This window comes from Salminus brasiliensis, chromosome 4, assembly GCF_030463535.1.
Source record: "Salminus brasiliensis chromosome 4, fSalBra1.hap2, whole genome shotgun sequence".
NCBI classification, from domain to species: domain Eukaryota; kingdom Metazoa; phylum Chordata; class Actinopteri; order Characiformes; family Bryconidae; genus Salminus; species Salminus brasiliensis.
In genome coordinates this window covers 41,497,143-41,517,632 of record NC_132881.1, presented here as the reverse complement: position 1 = coordinate 41,517,632, position 20,490 = coordinate 41,497,143, and the positions used below count along the sequence as shown (strand labels likewise).

Sequence of the window (20,490 nt, the reverse complement as noted above, 5' to 3'; positions counted from 1 at the left end):
CCTCAGTCCAGCGGTGACTCTAAGGTGTTTAAACACTCCAGCAGCATCACTGCCTTGTCTGATCCACTCATGGTGGTCCTGTGGGGTCTTAACGGTTGAAGAACAGGGTGAAAGGATGCTCACTAACAGACTATGCAGAGAGACAGATGGACTACAGTCAGGAATCATAGAACTACACAGTGCTCCTATAGTGGTGTTAATGTTATGGCTGATCGGTGTGCGTCTGGCCAGCATGCAGCCGGTTATCACTGTCATCATATCATGTAGCTGATGTTATCTAGTAATAACTGGATTCAGGGTAAATACCCAGCATTAGGGCTGACTGTTAGGAGTGTGGTAGCTCCGGCATGCATGATGAACCGTTACTCGGCGGTTCTCCTGATTACAGAAGTTTCAGAAGACAGCAATAACTACCTCAGGGTTAATTAAAGCTCGCCAAGGGTTTCTCTAAAAGCCTCCGTGTTGACACTGTCTCCCTCCCCTCTGCAGCGCAGTGTGTGTGAGTGTGTGTCCGCCGCCACAGATCCGCTCAAACTTTCCTTCATTGTTCGTCGGCGCTCGCCTTCGGATGCGATGCGTCCTCATTCACTCTTGCTACGCGGCTCTGTCCCGCCTCCGGGCTGTGATTGGACAAAAGGCGGCGCGTCAACACCGGTAACCGTGGCAACGCACATGTCAACAGAAAACGAGCGACGAGCATTGGTCGGCGCCGCTGTCGGTCATCCTCAGCCCTCATCCCAGCTCGGGAATCCGGTTTGATTGAGACTGGCTACTTTGGCTCTGACTCCAAAGTATTCCACAGGTGTCGAAAACTTCCAAAGTTACCCTCGAAACCGGGTCAAAACTCAGTTTAATTCGCGTATAAAACATGTGCTGTGTTCAATAAACCTTCCACACTGCGTCCACGCAAAGCACACAACGCATATCGAGCTATATTTGCCCGTAAACATTAGCTTGACCGCTAACGAGCAGCTAGCCCGTATTGTGTTCTGAGGGAACAGCTGGTTGGTTGGGGGGAGTAACGGTGTAGGATTTTCAGCGCCACAAAAGCTGCAGTTACGGGAGACGCACGCCGACACACTGCCTCAGAGGGGGCAGACACAACGTTAATAATTCAGTAATGAAGGTCCAAGCGACTCTGACATGCAGCGATATCAGGGGTTTCTGCTCGTTTCTCTCTAAAGCCACACTGTCACGGCCAAGTTAGCCTCCACTGAGGCCAGGCTGCAACTTACCCGGATGTTCCTGTGCTCCTCTATGTCTCTCTCTCTCGCTCCCTCTCTCCCTCTCTCTCCCTCAGCTTTCTCTCTTACAGCTTGTAATAAACGTGTCATCCGCCGTCGCACAGTTGGGCTGCATGGTAACCTTAGTCTTCCTCCTGGAGTAAACAAAAGAAGGCCAACCAGCTGGTGTAAGGATGGAGGAGGAGGTGTGCGTGCGTGTGTGTGTGTGGGCGCGCGTCCTAAGTGTTTTTTAAGGGGGGACCACTGCTGCAGCAGCCCTTCTTTAGGTCACATGACTTCATGGCCTTGTAGTGTAATACAAGTAAACTGTACAAACGCATCGCCCGTGCACACAGCCACAGCCACAGCTACTACAGCCACTACTGCAGCTACTGCAGCTACTGCCTCTGCAGAATAAGCCAGACAGGGGGTGCATCTAGCTGCAGCCTCCGCTCCGGACAGGACAGGACAGCTACTGAGCTCACACCGGGATTAACAGGGCAGCAGTCCCCATCTGTTGACAGTGCCAACTGACTCAGGATCAGCAGCTCACAGGAGATCACTTTATAAAGACATAGGAGAAGCCAGTGCTGAGAATAGGGCCACCCCCAAACAGTGGAGCTGGTGTCTGTCACTGAGCTTTTACTTATTTATTTATTCATTTATTATTTATTTATTTATTTAACCAACATATCCACCTTCTTAATTTCTGGGCTGGCCTGAGTTCCCCTCCTTGATCTGCTGAGACTGTTAACACCGGGCTCAAGTGTTTGAGAGGATTATGACTGAGCGCTGTCCTAAAACAGCCATCAAATACAATAGAGCTCTACTTTGCTATGAAGGAGTTTTCTTACATCTTTAAGCATGTGTTTGAAGGGCAGTTTTGCTGTCATTTTGGATTTTCTTCATAAGTAAATGGTTAATATGTAAAGAAAGACATTCAAAGTGGTTCATTTTAACTACACTTCAGGCCATAATAGTCTATATATTAATAATAGCCTGAGATCAGACATGCAAGGCGATAAGACAAAATCATCCTCTAGATTTACCACTATTTCACAACTATCAGTAATGATACATTTCCAAGAATTACCTTGCGTATGAAAAGCTCATTAATAAGGCAGTAAACTCATTCATGCACTGAAAAGGTTCCACCATGTATAGAACCATTACTTTCTAAGGAACTCTTGAGGAACGCTTGTAGGGTTCAGATGCACTGTCTGTTTTGAATAGCAAACAATAGAAAGTAGCTACATTTGCACTGTAAAGCAATCAGTCAGTTTCTCTACACCCCACCACTTCACATCAAACCACCCCAGTGCTTTCTGTACTTCTCAATGATATGCAGAAATTTCACAATTCAGAAGCATTACCCTTTAAATTCCCATCACTAAACTAAAATGGGGAAAAGAAATGGGGAAAACTCTGAAATGGGATGTAAACCAACTGAAAATGCAAGCGAAGGGTAAGGAAAGGAAAGTGCAAATGAAGAAAAAAACATTTTAAACATTTTATTCATTTTATTACTACATTATAATCTTTCCAGTCATTTTATATTAAAATAAGCCATTACATTAAATACATCGACTTTGTCTTAACCGACTGCAAAAAGCTCGCAGAAGTGAGTTGGAATACTTGACAGAGAAACAACCGGTGTTCAGGAGGCTCCAGTGCAGGACTATCACAGCATCCCTCACTGCCTGTTCTGAACTGAGTGTACACACACACACACACACACACACACACACACACACACACACACACACACACACACACACACACACACACACACCAACCTGCCCACCCAGACACACACTGATGGGACTCAGTCATTCATTGATTCATTGAGTGTATCCCACACACTGACTGATGTACGCCTCTAATTATGAGTTTAAATGGCAAAGCAAGCCGGGTAGGGGGGAGGGGAGGATGCGGGTGGGGGTCTAAAGGAATGGAGAAAGAAAAAAATTGGGAAAATAAAAGATAAAAACACTCCCTGTCTTCTGAGCACATGAATGAGGAGGGGGGGTGAGTGGGAAGCGTCAGTCTAGCATGAGATGTGGTAAACCCATGAAAGCCACCCATTAATTCCTGAAATGGGTCGTGAAGGTCTAAGGGATTGCAAACATACTGATTTCAACCCCTAGACGAAGGTGTCCGAGTCATTGCGGCTTCGCCTCGCTTGGGTTTTTGCAGTCCCACAAGCTTCTGTAGAGACGGTCTTAAAAGTAGCTACCAAACGACACAGGAGTTAAAAGTTTATTGTGTCAATGCAGAATCTGGAGCGGCGCCGAGGCCAAAAGATCTCTGTTACAGTTAAGAAACCTCTGTGTGTGCATGAAGAAAACACTGAGCGAGTGTGTCTATACAGGGGTACACTTCAACTGTGAAAATGTCAAAAGGCTGGATATTTCTGACTCTATACCACTAGAACAACGCAGACAGCACTGGATATTAGTTCATATTTAACATACCTAAAGCTATGACTGCAATGCAACAAGACCAACGAACTCTGTTGCCATGGTAAAGATCAGAGAAGCATGCCAGGGGTACCTAAACGCAACCTGCCATTTACTGTCACATTTGTTCCAGGTTTGTCATCAGTCAATATACTTCATACACGTCAACCCGCCGGCCGGTTAAAAAGGTCGGCCCCGGTCGCTGTAGCTTGAACATCACATGAAAATACCCATTTAATATTTAAAGCAGACAACGGCATGCTGCAGGCTAAATATACAAGATGCTGCCAGGCTGTTGACTAAGGCTCCTATTTACAGTGAAGTGACGCCTCTGCCGTCAAAGTAAACGCAACGTGATTGTTCATTCTAGGCCACTGAAGAGTGAATAGCTGTCAGCTGGTCATATTCAGTGATTCAGTTGGGTCTCTCCACGAGGAGGAACCTTACGCACTGAGGGGCTTACACACGTTGTGTGTGTGTGTGTGTATATATATATATATATATATATATATATATATATATATATATATATATATATATATATATATATATATATCTTTATAGAGGGTAGTAGTTCGCACACATTCAGTAACTGTGGTCCAGCTCTCTTTTTGGGCCATATTTTCCTTTTAGTGGCCGTCCTCATGCACCACAGCAGTTTAAATTTTAGCATTTTAACACAAATATCTCTGTTACATGATTTCAACACTCAACATAAAAGACAGACAGTTCCAGTTGTGACACTACATCAGTAGTCACATCCTGAGCATTAAAATAATCAAATAAATCAATTAGGAAGGTGGAGCTGGATTACATTAACCCAATGTAAATTCCGATCTGCCGTGACAATACAAAAAAACCCTGCAAGCACTATGGCTTTTTCTATCTTTCCTTGGAGGGTAGGTTTCTTATAATCTAGGAGCAAATGTCTTATGTTTATTTAAAAATAATGATAATAATAATTAAACATAAAAAAAAGACAACAGGAGAATAGTAAACTTTGTACCAGCCAATTCCATTATCTGCACCAAAACAGTTAGTTATCTAGCACATTTTTATAGTTTAAACACATGGAAATAATTTCATCTCCTTTCAACATGGCTTAAGCAGCTCCCTCAGATACGGGAGAATTACATAAAGTCAGTTTGCAATTAAATGTCTCTAATGTCCCCAAGTGCTTAAGGTCAGAAAGGGCAAACTGATGCATTGCTTGTGCAAAAGGAATGATTTAGGAGCAAGGAGGGGGGAAAAAACTCTTGATTCTGGAGCAGGAAGAGGCAGGTTTAGAGGAATAAGCGAAAGAAATGGTGGGGTGAGGCTGAAATCCACAGCCAACTATGATACATCCAACCTGCGTGCCGTTGTTCCAAGTGGAACAGTAAACAGTTTAAACAGTAAATGTCTTATTTAATATGTTTACAATTACATGTAGATATGATGATGTTTGACTGGGCAGTTCATATGCATGCTGATTTTCCTGTTGTGGGACAGTTAAGCAAGAGACAAAATGAAAATCATGGAAAGATCAGACCCTGAATGTGTTCTCGAAGGTTAAGTGACGTGCCTTGGCAGCGGTTTCTAAAGCGGACTTGTCCAGTTTTCTTCAAGTAAATTATGGACTTTCTGGCATCATAGGGATGGATATAAGGATGAAATCCTTATGTATGTATAATATGTATGTATGAAATCCCACCACTTCTTGGGGGAAAAAAATAAATAAAAAATAGTTGAACTCTGTTTTATGGTCAAAGACACAGTAAACTGTACAGGCCCCCACCCACCTAACCCCTGATCCAGTAACACCTCATCCAGGGCCTTTAAGAGTACTATGACCTGTACGATGGACAGTCTAAAAGCAATGTGGCTAAAAGTGATCACCATGGCCGAGCTATTATAGTGCGTCTCGTTGAGATCTAACCTAGTGTCACGTTATGGTCTGTCAGGTTGCGACATCTTGGTAGAATTATTCGGTTATGTCTCAGAGTGACGTGTCCTGGTGGATGCTCTGCAGACAGCACAGCAGCTGGTGGTAAGGGCTACCCGGTGACGCCACCATCTCAAAAACAGACTGGAAGGACCTGCGATCCAACTCCTCATCAATCTGATGCCGGTAGAAGTCCATGGCAACCAGACAGAACAGGCTAACGTCCACTGTGTCTGACTTGCCCATGCGACTGATCACATGAGGGAGGCTGAAGGAGAGGAATTAAGGAGAACAAATCTAAAGCGCCACATTAAGCTATATTAGTAAAAAACAAAAAGGTTCTGTGTGTGGTTTTTATTGTACATGTGCGTGTTTAAGGATACAGAGCAGAGATCCACTGGCTGGTGGAGGCACTGACGAAGAAGCAGGACAAGCTCCACATTGCCATGGCAACAGGTGTTCGCTGTGTGAAGTTGGAAAGGGAAAGCAACACCCAGTCTCGCACCATGGAGGACTGGCCAGTAGCATGAAGTGTCTGAAACACCTGAAACGACACACATTACACCTGTCTGAAACACCAAAAACAATAATCGATGGCTTTGTAAAGGTAATACGTCTGCTAATGTAAAAAATTTACAAGGGTTGTTTTTGTAAATGGCTTACTCACTTAGCCCTATTTTAAAAACACCAGTTAATCAAACACCCTTTTCAGAAGCAAAGACTAACAGCATATTTCCAGAAGTTCCTCGTGTTGTGTATTTAGTGTATATACCCTAAAAGCCTTACTGGTCTAAAAAGAAATAAATACATAAATAAACAAGGAGCAGTCCTCTGCTGTTCAGCTGAGGCAGTTTTCACACACAGTTTAGTTTTTTCATTTAGTACGAGTCAAGATAAACATGTATATACATAAACATAAACACAAGCGTGTTGTGGACACCCCTGCATTTAGATACTTTACACTGCACTCATTGTGGACACAGATGTGCAAATGCATACACACAGCTAGTCTAGTCCCTGTATAGATGTATAGCACGCTGAACAGGAAACTCTGGAGCACATAAACGTGAACCTATTGGCACCATGCCTAATGCCAGGTGTGGGCTAGAGGGGTATAAAGCACCCAGCATTGAGCTGTGGAGAAGTGGAACTGCTGTGTTCTTCGGAATGATGGGTGGTACTACATACAATACTTTTGGGATGAGTTAGGTAGTTAGGAATGTGTGGGGTAGGGTGGTGATCATCCAACGTCCTGACTTCACTAACACTTTTTTCACTGAATGCAATCAAACACACACACAATCCTCACAGTAGTGCTCCTCCAAAATCTGGTAGGAAGCTTTTCCTGGACAGTGAAGACAGTTACTCCAACAAAAGCAGAATAAACTTTAATACCCTCGATTATGAAAGAAATAATGAGCAGGTGTCCCAATACTTTTGTCCATGTAGTGTTAACCAGACTGAGCAGGGAAACTTTTTATGATCGTTATGAATATGTTTTAGTTTGAACTGAACCAATTAGTAAGCATGCAAGTCAGTTACAAGCCTGGTCCATGAGATGCTTTGTATCTAAAATTCTGTGACAAAATGAAACCCCTCGCTACTGATCACCTGCTATTAGTAACAGCAGATTGTGCCGCAGACATTATGATAAAAAAAGATTATGAAAAAGTCTGACAGGCAGATAATGTAAACAGTGCAGACATGCGCAGAGTACAGTACATTCTGAAGTTGAATTCCCATGTTTGGTGTGGACCATTGTAAATATGTTTCCACAAGCAGTGAACTGAACAGAGGTTCACATGGAAGCAGACCAAGACCTGCTATTTCATGGTTCAGTTGTTTGGCATGTGCCCAAGTACAGGAGGCATGTCACATTCATGAACGTACATGAAAACAGAAACACTGACTATTATCTTCTGTAAAAAGAACAGAAGCAGTCTAACCGCCCACCATTACCCACCTTATAAACCACTGTAGCCATGAACTGAGGGTAAGGCTGCTGATTGGACAGGAACTCTCCAATGACTTTGTTCATGACGTCCTGTGGTGGGAAAAAGTCATCCAGGAACTGTGGAAGGATGCGGGAAACAACCCGTGCCTCACAAGGAAAACCTTTACGGATCCTGCATTTGGGGAAAGGTGAAAAAAACTAAATCATACATACATACACACATATATATATATATATATATATATATATATATATATATATATATATATATATATATACAGTGAGTCCAAGAAGTATTTGATCCCTTGCTGATTTTCTTCGTTGGCCCACTAATAAAGACATGATCATTCTATACTTTTAATGGTAGATGTATTCTTACATGGAGAGACAGAATATTAAAAAGAAAATCCAGAAAATAAATCTAAGGAATATATATTAATTGATTTGTATTTCATGGAGTGAAATAAGTATTTGATCCCTTAGTATTCATTAGCAGTTCTGGCTTTTACAGACCAGTTAGACACTCCCAATCAACTTGTTACCTGACCTGAAGCCACCTGTTCTCACTAATCACTTGTGTGAAAAACACCTGTCCACAGAATCAGACAGATCACACAGATTTCAAGTCTCCAACATGGGTAAAACCAAAGAGCTGTCACAGGACCTCAGAGTCAGAATTGTTGACCTTCACAAAGCTGGAATGGGCTACAAAAAGATTAGTAAGGTGTTGGATGTGAAAGTAACAACTATTGGTGCAATTATCAGAAAGTTTAAAGAGTATAACATGACAATCAACAGACCTCGGCCCGGTGCTCCAAAGAAGATTTCGCCTCGTGGGGTGGCAATGATGCTGAGAACAGTCAGAAATCGTCCTGCAACCACTCGGCAGGAGTTAGCAAATGACCTGAAGGCAGCTGGGACCACAGTTTGCAAGGAAACAATTGGCAACACTTTGCGCAACAATGGATTCACATCCTGCAGTGCCCGAAAGGTACCCCTGCTGAAGAGAGCACATGTGGAGGCGCGCCTCAAGTATGCCAATGATCATTTGAAAGATGAACCAAGTTATTGGGAGAAGGTTTTGTGGTCAGACGAGACCAAAATTGAACTTTTTGGCCTCAACTCCACCCGCCATGTGTGGAGGAAGAAAAATGCTGCCTATGACCCCAAGAACACTGTGCCCACCGTCAAGCATGGAGGTGGAAGCATAATGTTTTGGGGGTGTTTCTCTGCCAAGGGTACAGGGCTACTTCACCGCATCACTGGGAAGATGGATGGAGCCATGTACCGCACAATCCTGAGGGACAACCTCCTCCCCTCTGCCAGGGATCTGAAAATGGGCCGTGGTTGGGTCTTCCAACATGATAACGACCCTAAACATACAGCAAAGGCAACAAAGGATTGGCTCAAGAAAAATCACATTAAGGTCATGGAGTGGCCCAGCCAGTCGCCAGACCTCAATCCGATCGAAAATCTATGGAGGGAGCTGAAGGTCAGAGTTGCCAAGCGACAGCCCACCAACCTTCATGATTTAGAGAGGATCTGCAAAGAAGAGTGGGCCAAAATTCCCCCTGGTGTGTGTGCTAAACTTGTGGTTAACTACAACAAACGTCTCACCGCTGTGCTTGCAAACAAAGGCTTTGCCACTAAGTATTGAGTGTGTTTGGCAAGAGGGATCAAATACTTATTTTCCTCATTGAAATACAAATTAATTAAAATATATTCTTTAAAATTATATTCTGGATTTTTGTCTTGATATTCTGTCTCTCCATGTTAGAATATATCTACCATTAAAAGTGCAGAAGGATAGTGTCTTTATTAGTGGGCAAACAAAGAAAATCAGCAAGGGATCAAATACTTCTTGGACTCACTGTATATATATATATATATATATATATATATATATAACAAATTTAAACCAGGACATCTTTATCCCGATCCAATATGCTTAATCTTACCTGTCGAAGAGAACTGAAACACGTTCCATGGCAACAATAACTGACTCACTGTCAGGAGCCGCAGGATCTGCATCACCTGGCCGACCAGGACTTCCTTTCTCCTTTCCTGTAGGAGGAAGGTAAAACGTCATCAGTTTCAGCCTAATCTACACTTCTACTCATCTTATCCCCTGTGTAAAACTCCCCTTTAAATAAAAGCAAATTACTGTTTCTTTTTCTTACTGTTCCAGGCATAACAGCAGGTCTCGTACATGACAAACGACTGAACTTTATCCAAAAAAAAAGAAAAGAAAAGAAATAAAGTGTGTAGGTGTGTTGGGTGTTAGTCAGGTCTGTTAATACGAGGGAGGGGGCTGCCCTGTGGGCGCTAGTTAGTAAAAGGGTCAATGGGGAAAAGATGAGCTGAAATGTGTCCTGCCTTCCTCTTCAGGCACACCTGTGTACATGCAGGTGAGCATGAGACCCAGGGCGGCCATGGCGCGGTGTGGGCTAGGCATGTTGACGCGATCCACACTCAGCTTCACCAGTGTCTCCGCGTCCATGCGCGACAGCTGCTCTGAAAGAAGCAGCCGCTCCAGACCTCGCAATGCGCAGTGGTAGATCACTGACGGAGTGGCCTCCTCACTGGCAGAAAGCATTACACCACACACCTGGAAAGATGATGAAAAGAAAGAAGAGAAAGAATAAAAAAAAAGGAAATGAGAAAGAAGCAATTTGTTTGACCTGCGGGAGAACCGCACGCCTAGCTTTGTTTTTACACCAGCACTGAAGAAAGCATTCGAAACTGAGTGGAGGCTAATGCTAATACACACACACACACACACACACACACACACACACACACACACACACACACACACACACACACACACACACACACACACACACACACGCAATAGAAACATTACATTACATTTAAGGCATTTAGCAGATGCTCTTATCCAGAGCGACTTACAAAAGTGCTTTGCTATTTACTTAAGAAAAACCTCAGCTAGTTAAAAAAAGGCTAATAATTCAAGATACCTCAAAGTTTAGACACTAATAGACACAAGTCAGTAAGGTGACCACTCTACTATTCGCCCAAGTATTCTTGGAAGAGGAGGGTCTTCAGTCTGCGTTTGAAGACAGCGAGCGACTCGGCCGTTCGGACACCCAGGGGAAGCTCGTTCCACCACTTTGGTGCCAGGACAGAAAAAAGCCTGGATGCTTGTCTTCCGCGGATTTTGAGGGATGGTGGGTCGAAACGAGCCGTACTTGAGGCTCGAAGGGCTCTTGGTGCGGACCGGCTTTTGACCAATGTCATCAAGTACAAAGAGCTGGTCCTTTCTAGGCTTTGTAGGCCAACGTCAGGGTTTTGAATCTGATGCGGGCAGCTATGGGAAGCCAGTGAAGAGAACGCAGCAGTGAAGTAACACGGCTGATTTTAGGAACGTTGAAGACGACCCAGGCCAATGAATTCTGGATAAGTTGCGCAGAGGGATCTGCCAATTATTCTCCAGTGAAAATGCACCATGACTTATTCTTAAGGCAGCAGTAAAGGCATTTTTGTTCTTTCTCTAAAATACGGACAATTAAATTTCCAGATTCACTATACTATGAAAGCTATTAAACACCCTTACCTGAATGACCCCCGCATTGAACTCTGGCCCAACGTCCAGTGGGTAGTTCTCCATCATGTAGAACGCCACAGCACACATCACCAAGACATGCTGCTGATTATGCAGGTTCACACAGCTGCAATACAAAGACACACAATTTGTTAGTCTTACATTTACCCTCAGACATCTCATTATTTTGTGCCAGCTGTCTGGTCTTCTCAGCTCTCGGTAAGACACCATATTCAATAGCTAATGAGGAGCTGATAGCAATGCAGCGTAGCTCAGCATGAAATAGGCTCTGCCATTAGCTTTAACTGCAGGGGGTGAAACTCTTAAGAGAGCCACAGTCAGCATGAGGTCTTTTATCCAGAGAGGAACACTAACTGCTGACCATTTCTGTCTTCTCATATTCTCTCATACGTGACGCACTCTGCTATGCAACACAAACTGAAACAACAGACTGAAAAGCTGTCGATGCGCTTTGCTGGCTATGAGATAAGAAAGACAGTGATCACTGCTACCTGAATGGTGGGCAATTGCTTACAGGAGTTAAGATTTGGGAAAATACATTCAATAGTATGCATTAACTGATCGTGGACAAGGGTTGAGTGTAATTAACTAATATCCTTAACATTATATTTTACCTGCCAGTCCATGTTAAGCGTTGTGTATATTGTTAGTCATAGGGTGTCTGCTCTGAAGCTAGTAGTGTGTATTTACCCAAGTGGGCGACCGACGACCCACACGTACATGGACCGGCTGCTATCTTTTGCACTGCAAGAGTCTCAAGTAGTGGCATTTTGTTCCTTTAATCCTGATTGACTATCCACTACAGGACCTGGATGCTCAGTGCATCGCATCTTTGAAGTGCCCATTTTACGTAACAATGTAAAGACTGTTAAAGCATTAAACCATGCTGTTCACTCCCCAGGCTTTTCATGAAAATTATGCTGTGATTTTTGTTTAGAATTTGTTTAGATTCTCTAATACCACGAGAACCAACTCATTTACATATCTCCGCCTAGTCAGCGTACCACAGTTCTCCCCAGCACGTTCATATTGCAGTTTCCAGGAGTGGTTTAATTGAAGTGCTTTTAGAATGAAGTGTTATGCAGGACAGACATTCAGTACAGATCTCATATCCATCTGAAGGGATAAAGAAAGTTTGGAAAATGCTTGTGTAAACTGAATGATGACTGTTTTTGGAACATATCACAGTACAAAATAATAAAAGGTAAAAATAAATATAAGGCTAAAATAAATAAATAATCATAACTTACAAGGACACTGTAGAATATAGGCCCTTTAACTGGTATTCCACAGTGTACTCGGAAGCATGTGGAAATTAGTCAGCAAGATACATGCTTGCATGCCAGCACATACTATGTTGTTTCCTGTAAATGTCATTTTGTTGTTAAAAGTTTAAAGTAGTTCCTGATCAGAACAATGACGTGTGGTTGGTTATTTTGTCTACAAGTTCCTGTTAAAGCAGACAATCCTTCCCCACAAAATGTAGCAGACTGTCTGGTTTCTGGTTTGCGAGGCTGGGGAGTATTTATGAGTCCTACTTGTCCAAAATTTGTCCCCCTAAAAAGGGGTACTGATATGGAGTTTTTCCTGAATTCCTTTTGCTGCAGTAACAGGCCCATCTCTTCTAGAAATGCTTTCCTATCCCAATAGTATAGGACAAATCAATGTTATCCCAAAGTGCAGAAGTTATGTGCATCCAAGACTCACTGGGAGATGGCCCGAAGATTAGACAGCACATATTCGCTGACAGCTGGTATGAGCTGGCGTGCAGTGTCATCCAGTAGATCACACTCCAGCACATACAGGACTCCATGTAGTGCTCCTATTCGACTTGGTAAATGAGTGCTTCGCAACGTCGTCTCCAGCAGCCGGCACACAGGCTCTGCTGTCACCTTATCCTGGACCACATGGACACAATGCCATCCAATCACAAACACTTCTACAAATCTTGAATATGGTTGTATTTGGTCAAAAAAAAAAAAAAAAAAAAAAAGGCAGGCCATAGCCCACCCATTCACACTGACACTTGCACTCACCATGCCTAGCACAGCAGCTGCTTTGCAGATGGCAGGGACAAGGTACTGGTTGAGGATCTCATCCTCTGGTGGGTGAACCTTCTGTAGCTCCATCAGAGTGGAGAACATCATATCAAACTGATTCCTCTCCGTAAACAGATCAGACACTGCCAATAGCTGGGAAGCGAAGGTTATAAAAAGAAACACGCAATTAAACTGAGATCACAAAAGAAATAAAAGAACAAAAATAAATGGATATTTCTTAACTACAACCAGAAACATGCAAATCGTAACCAAATTTGCATACTTACAGATCTCACCACCTCACTGATCAGCACCACTGGAGTTTTTCTATTACTGGGACTGCCAGGAAGGATCCACTGGCTATAGAGCTCCAGGAGGAACTGGGAACAGGAATGGATGTCAACTCCAGCTCTGTGTTTTCTGAACAGGAGAAAAGAGCAACTGTCAGACTTGATTCTGTGTGAAGTGTATTAATTAGTTCCATTTAGGACATGGTGTTATAATACAGGACTGCAAAAATAACTAATAAGGGAAACTAATAAGAAAATCTAACTAATAAGGGGAGAAAATAAAAAAATATAAAGCTATCCATCATCAGCACCATGGTAAGACTTTACATCATTCAGTTAAACTAACCATTAATTTCAGTGACTTCAGTTTATTGAAATAATCATGTTCTGCAGTCGTACAATAACGAGTCTAAGTGATGTTCACATCATTAAATGAATGGTACTTTACTGAAAATATCATAGTATACTGCATGTGCCAGGCATAACCCTACCTGGAATTAATGGGAGATGTTGGTGGAGAGGTCGGTGCTGGAGCATCCGTTTCGTCTTCCTCATCCTCACCCCACTCTTCCTCCCTCAGAGGAGTAATATTATTCCCCAGCCACACTGAGTGAATGGACACCTTCAACATGCAGAACAGGATGGCAATATAATAATCTCCATGACCAGGCAGTGTTAACCATGACAGAAGAAATTCAGTATGCAATTTTGAAGTTATCTAACCTGGCCTAGTTTATAGTCCATGTTGCCCATTTCTCTTTCTGTGTTGATCTGCAGGAGGAGTTTCTCATGGCTGATTAGAGTGCCTGCACAGAAACATATGCATATTTTAAAAACATCCAATCCAGGTTTAGCAAGCAAGCATTGTCCCAAAAACTAAGTAAAATTACACCTAGATGGTGTCAGAAATGCATTTGCAAAGAGTGAGTGGTGCTGTATTTGGGCTTTACCTGCAGATGAAGAGGACAGTGATGGTACTGGGTCCCAGGCTTGGTAAGGGAAGTGTGTGGCTATGTTGTCTCTCTTGGACACCATGGCCTGAATCTCTCTCTCCACCACACCTCTGATAACGGTCAGCTTACGCCCAAACCTGCGACACAACACAGATACATCAATGAGACACCACTAACTAACTTAGCACAGCAGAGCAAGAGACCACAAGCACACTACTGAGGTCTCTTTTACCGAATTACACAAAGCCTGAAACAAAATTTAGCTTGGTTTTATTAACTTTACAGGTGTCTTCAGGTAGTAACACTTTACACTTTATCATATATAGTAATGCAACCATTTCTCATATATATATATATATATATATATATATATATATATATATATATATATATATATATATATATATATATATATAAAAAATCCTGTCCATTTTAAACATTGCAGTAATGTATGTATAGTATATTCTTATTTTTTTATATAATTGTGATAATTGTGATGGACTATGCACTAAACGTTTTCATTTATCTTTACACCAACGTTAATGTGACGTGACAAACATGATTTGATTTGGATTGTATTTAACGTTAGTTGTTAATAATTTCACTTCAACTTCAAAAACAACAAGCCAGACAGCTGTGACCAGTCTGCCCCTTAAGGATCAGAAGATATGGTGTACTGTCGAGTATGGAAATGCACCTGGTGTCGAGAGCTTTGAGACTCTTGTTGCGTGGCTGCTGCTCCGGGCAGCTGACCGCAGGGTTCCCGGCTGCAGGCAAAGTCATGGCGCTCAGCACCAGAGAAGTAATTGCCTGCACTGCCAAAACGTTTATCTGAGTCCTCTCCAGATCCTCCTATTTATATACACACACACACACACACACACATTTTATATATATAACAAGAAACAATAAGGATAATTTAGTGCTTGATGGGGACCCTTTTTACACTGCTGCATTCTTCACGGGGGCAGTAGCAATTGTAAAACTACTAATGCAGCAAAAATTACAGTTAGTAAAAGAACAATGTCTGCATCACAATGTCTTTTTCTAATTAATCTCAAGCTAGTGAGGCTCCTCTCTGTTCCTTGTTGACCTAGAACACGGGAGCTCTGGCCACAGCCTGTCCATTTTCAGCACTGGACACTCCGTAAAACAATCAAACGACATGAATGTTTACTGTCAACCTGCACTAACAAATAAACAGCTCTAAGCTGTAAAATTAATGTCTCATGAACTTGTTTGGTAACTTATGAGATCCGGCCTTGCAAGAAAACTGCTCCAATAAATGAATGATCCCTGAACTCCATCATTGGCTGTAATGTAGGTCTGGGAAGTAGAGCCAAAAATGTTCACAGCGGCTTTTAAGAATTGTTTTATTTATTTATTTTTGCATGACTTGGGGCTTTATATAGCTTTATAGCTTATTGTAAACAAATACATAGAACACAAGCAAACCCTATAGTACTTAAACTCTTTTTTTTGTGTGACCCCACAAAATGCCACTATATGAAGGAATCACCTCTTGCTGGCTCTCCTCCTCTTGGTCCATAGTAATTGGCTGGGTGACCAGCACCCCTAACAGAGTTGCCCACGTCTCCTCAAACTGGGTCCTACTGCTCCAACCTGCAGCACACACAAAACACACATAAAACTTCTAATAAGAGACACAAGACATTAGGTTGCAGGCTCTCTCTCTCTATACCGGTTTCATACCTAGTGTGTTAATGCGGTAGAGGAATTCTCTGAACACATCTTTCTCCTGGAGGAACTCAACAGGAATCTCAGGTAGTGCCGTCCCAAACTCCCCACCACGTCTGGGGGACCAGCCCAACTTCCAGACCTGGTACACAGAGACGGATATATACATTTTACAAAACCACTCACTTACTCACTCACCCACCCACTCACATGCATTAGAACACATTTTTCTTCTTCAGGTTTATGCTTCATCAGGTTTATGTCAGACTTACGTCTCACACACACATAAGGACAGAGGCACTCACCAGTGGTGGAACACGTGTATAGCTGTTGACCAGAGGTAGCCTGGCCAGGCTGATTATGACATTCCGTAGGGTAGGCGTGAGGAATGCTGGGATATTGCTGTTTTTATGATGACCAAGAGCGAGAACACTTTGCAGGCTTTCCACCAGTTCAGCCATGATCTCACAACACTGCTGCTCACACACATCTGAAATGAACCATCAAATGACAACAACATATTAATTCTTCTATTTGCAAAGTTAATCTGAAAATTTGAATGTCCTATTTTCCATATATTGGCACATTTCTCAAAGTATTTGTGTGAATGTGTGCACATATATATTTTTTCTTCATTTGCAAAGCTCACTGTCTGGTGCAGAGTCCACCTGGTCCTCCTCAGAGTCACGGTCTGCGTGCGATTTCTTCTCTGGCCTCACAAGTTGGTCACCAGGACCAACAGCGACTGCATGACACACACATACACACTTACTATTACACTTACACTTACTAATTCAGCATAATTCAGCATGTAGCCAGTTAAAAGACACTGTCCACACCCTCCTACACACATATACACACCCGAGTAAATAAGCAGCTGGATGCAGTGGATAATGGAGCAGGTGTGTGTGAGGTAGGCGCGAGAGGCAAAGTGTGTCCAGACTGCAGGCTGCTGTAGGGCCAGACACAGGCAGGACACACTGATCTGCACATCTACACTGAGAGGTAGCCGGTCCTGCAGCAAACGCCATGCTACCAGCTATAGACCAGCAAAGACAAAGAGAGAGAGTGGGGGAAACATTATCAGTCAGTTTCAAAAACTAGGAAAATATGACCAGTATCTCAGTATTCTGTGGTGTGGGACTGACCTCTATGGCAAGAGTGCTAAAGGAGGTGATGAGGTGCTCTGCAGCAGGAGGAATTTGTAGAGCTGAGGGCAGTTTGGGCAGAGCCAGCAGGTACTGACTTAACGCCCCACAAACACCCAGCACCGTCTGATAGAACCCCGGCTCTCCTGTATGAGACGCAAACAGTTACAAACAGTAGGTAAGGGTGTTAACAAGTAATCCTATACAGGTCAACCCCGTTACACAGAGTCATGCAAAACCCTTGTTTTTTCACTTTGTTCACCAGTGTGGAAGTAGTTCTTTACATTGTGCCAAATGTCATTACAAATGGACCAATAGAAATGCTTCAAAATGAAATGGAACAAAATCCTTTACATTGACTTCCACTGAACGTTAACAAGGTAATTTCTTCTCCTCTAAAGTTGCCATTTTGGAAATATTTTTTGTGCAACGGCAACAAAATGGAACATTGTACTGTGCAGTAATTACCCGCAAATTGCTTCTCTAGTTGAAGATGTTGAGATGTTTTAGGAAACCACAAAAAAATATTACCATAAGCTAGATGAAGCAGAAGAATGGGTGGCTAAACATTAAACAACACATGAACTGAACCTTCTCTACCTAGTCACCAAGCTGCCTTTGGACCTGTCTTTAACCACCCATTCATTTGGGTTGGTGCAAGTCAACATCAAAATTGGTTGCAGAAAATGCTGAAATAGTCTGACTGTTTCTGACACACTCAGCACCACTCTGCCTACATGTATTTACTTTTTAGTTCAGCAGAGCTTAAGCAGCTTACTAAGTGAAATATAGTGACGGTGCACTTGTAATGCAGCATTAGCCTAGAGTATGTGGACATCTTAAAAATAAGAAAACTAAATTCCAAGACCTAGCAGGCAATCAGCTCACATAAATACTAGTTACTTCAGCCTCGACTAAGACTTACCATATACGCTGCTTAGTGCATTCCAGTAGGAGGTGTCTACGCTGGGTTGGGAGGAGTGTAGAAGGGGCTGATGAGGGGAGGGGAGGAGTGCTGTGATGCTGGCCAACTCCTCAAATATTACATGGAGGGAGGTCTCAAAAAGAACTGCCCCCTGATCTCTGCACAGTCTCTGCAGGCCAACACTCAAACATGGAGCCAACAGACACAGATTGAAGTCCTGGGGCAGATAGGAAGATACAGACACAGAAATCCTGAGTATGCAAGATAATCCTGTATATGCTATTCATGTGAATATATATGTATGTATATGTGTGTGTGTGTGTGTGTGTGTGTGCGCGAAGTACAACATTTATTTTGATCTTATTCTGATAAAGGCTGTAAAAAGAGAGCGCGAGCGAGAGTGAGCGAAAGGGCAAGGGTAGGTCTGTGTTTGTGGAATACCTTGCAGGACATGATGGCATTTAGGTCAGCCTGGGGTAGTTTGGTTAGCAGGTCTGTGGTCTCGTACAGAGCTCCTTCACCTCTCAAACAACACTGGGATTTCACCAGAGCAACATACCACTCCTGTGATAGACATGTAACACAAAAATACACTGTTAAAAGAACAACCACTCAATAACATCAGGGATCAGGCAAGAGACATTTAACCCTTAAATAAATAAATAAAAACATTAAAATCATAACCCATCAACGCAATACAGAAGTGATTACAGAACTACATATAAATAAAGAAGCAAATTACAATAACTACAGAGACCATCTGTAAAGGCACAGTTTGGCAGTACTTCTGGGTGAATAACTCACATTATTTCAGAGGCAGAGAGCCTTATTTTAAGTAGTGGTGGATATGAATAAAACAGATTGCGCCCTGAAATTGGTTTCCTGTCAAACCCAGTGGGGGATGCTAGCAACTTCAGGAATCCAGATATACTGTCTGACAAGTAAAACACTGCAAAAGTCTATGCATACATGAAATTCTTTACATTTTGGGATGCAGGATACCACAAAAACAAATCAAAAAGGGTCAAATCTTGTGTTTAAGACTGTATTGCCAAATATTTTGCAGTACAAAATTAATAGGTTGAATTCATCCCTACGTTTCCACCTGTTCTACTGAATCCAGTGAGGGAAAGAGAAAATGCCACGTTTGCAGTATATTTAAAAGGTAAACTCAGTTTCAATATTCTATTATTTACTACAACTGAAAGTGTTTGCTTTTTACAATTCATCTCTCAAATAACCCTCAAGACTGAAATTCTGTTTAATGAATGCATTGCTACCCGCCTATCTACCCAGAGGTTATTTTAGTATAACACTGATTCGAACTATAACCTCACCTTACTGGCTACAACACTCTGAGGGGGTGGAGGTGGGTCCCCATCCAGTGGGTGTGAGGTAATAGGAGGGGAGGGGCTTGTGGTTTCCTCAGCAACAGTGGCTCGGAACCTGTCCAGCAGGGAGTAGAACCTCTGATGCCTGGAAGAAGTAAAAAGACAAGACAACTTTAAATCCAACAGCAAATGTACCGAAATCTTCTTAAGACATAAGTAAACACCAGCATGAACCGACAAGGCAGATTCAATTCCAGAGCTGGCAGCATGAAGCAGGAAACTGGATGCTTGATGTGAGCAACACTACCTCTGAGCTAGGCCACTTGTCTGGAGGTATTCTTGGATCCTGTCCAGCTCCTCCACCGGAAGCTGAGCTATACTATTCTACACAGGACGAAGAGAAAGAAAACATGTGTTTATACATATGCCATGTCTCCACTTTCCATCAGATCAGATCTCAGAAGCACATACTCCACAGAAATGATGAACACAATCTATCAATAAAAATGCAGTTCATAATACTTTAACACATGGAGGCTTAACAGCTTTAGAGTATGTGAGTGCTTGTAACCTGTAATGTCTCAGCAAGCAGCATCTCCACACGTCTACAGGCAAGAGTGTCCACCATGCGGGCCAGCACACGGAAGGGTGTGTTTAGCAACTTGTCCACGTAAAGCATTAGGAGCGCGCCAGACTGACTCAAGTGAATCCCCTCCAGACACTGTAGAGTCTTCTTCAGCATCACTGGCTGCAGACAATCAGAGAAAAAGTTGTGTGCGTGTGTGTATGTGTGAGTAACAGAGGACTGACTCTGACTGAGGAGGCAAAGCCACTGTGTGTGTGTGCACAACTGTGTCTAACGTAAAGGTTGTGTATATGTGATCTACTGCAGAGAGGTTTTTGTTCCACATAGAGAAGGCTTTACTTTGCAGTATTGAATGAATCATAGCGGTACTGGAT

The 20,490-nt window shown here is 42.7% G+C and overlaps 2 protein-coding genes across 6 annotated transcripts in view; both read right to left on the bottom strand.

The window, feature by feature from the left end:
* The window catches only part of rgs12b (regulator of G protein signaling 12b), a 94,832-nt gene extending 93,397 nt beyond the window's left edge, over nucleotides 1–1,435 (bottom strand). The window contains exon 1 of the mRNA XM_072678505.1: nucleotides 1,236–1,435. The gene's annotated coding sequence lies outside the window, so the exon portion shown is untranslated. The remainder of the gene's footprint in view (nucleotides 1–1,235) is intronic.
* Nucleotides 1,436–2,719: 1,284 nt separating this feature from the next.
* htt (huntingtin) overlaps nucleotides 2,720–20,490 on the bottom strand; it is a 43,586-nt gene continuing 25,815 nt past the window's right edge. For 4 of the 5 annotated variants that reach the window (XM_072678499.1, XM_072678500.1, XM_072678502.1 and 1 more), the window contains 24 exons: nucleotides 20,102–20,278; nucleotides 19,838–19,914; nucleotides 19,537–19,675; nucleotides 18,641–18,763; nucleotides 18,200–18,416; nucleotides 17,275–17,420; nucleotides 16,988–17,165; nucleotides 16,776–16,871; nucleotides 16,432–16,616; nucleotides 16,142–16,268; nucleotides 15,948–16,051; nucleotides 15,126–15,280; nucleotides 14,426–14,565; nucleotides 14,199–14,281; nucleotides 13,967–14,097; nucleotides 13,473–13,605; nucleotides 13,183–13,338; nucleotides 12,854–13,044; nucleotides 11,138–11,252; nucleotides 9,937–10,168; nucleotides 9,519–9,624; nucleotides 7,570–7,732; nucleotides 5,990–6,150; nucleotides 2,720–5,874 (listed from right to left, as the gene is read on the bottom strand). In XM_072678499.1, coding sequence (XP_072534600.1) covers nucleotides 5,661–5,874; nucleotides 5,990–6,150; nucleotides 7,570–7,732; nucleotides 9,519–9,624; nucleotides 9,937–10,168; nucleotides 11,138–11,252; nucleotides 12,854–13,044; nucleotides 13,183–13,338; nucleotides 13,473–13,605; nucleotides 13,967–14,097; nucleotides 14,199–14,281; nucleotides 14,426–14,565; nucleotides 15,126–15,280; nucleotides 15,948–16,051; nucleotides 16,142–16,268; nucleotides 16,432–16,616; nucleotides 16,776–16,871; nucleotides 16,988–17,165; nucleotides 17,275–17,420; nucleotides 18,200–18,416; nucleotides 18,641–18,763; nucleotides 19,537–19,675; nucleotides 19,838–19,914; nucleotides 20,102–20,278 — 3,549 coding nt within the window. In that variant the 3' untranslated portion in view covers nucleotides 2,720–5,660. The remainder of the gene's footprint in view (nucleotides 5,875–5,989; nucleotides 6,151–7,569; nucleotides 7,733–9,518; nucleotides 9,625–9,936; nucleotides 10,169–11,137; nucleotides 11,253–12,853; nucleotides 13,045–13,182; nucleotides 13,339–13,472; nucleotides 13,606–13,966; nucleotides 14,098–14,198; nucleotides 14,282–14,425; nucleotides 14,566–15,125; nucleotides 15,281–15,947; nucleotides 16,052–16,141; nucleotides 16,269–16,431; nucleotides 16,617–16,775; nucleotides 16,872–16,987; nucleotides 17,166–17,274; nucleotides 17,421–18,199; nucleotides 18,417–18,640; nucleotides 18,764–19,536; nucleotides 19,676–19,837; nucleotides 19,915–20,101; nucleotides 20,279–20,490) is intronic. The other variant, XM_072678503.1, reaches the window with a different exon arrangement.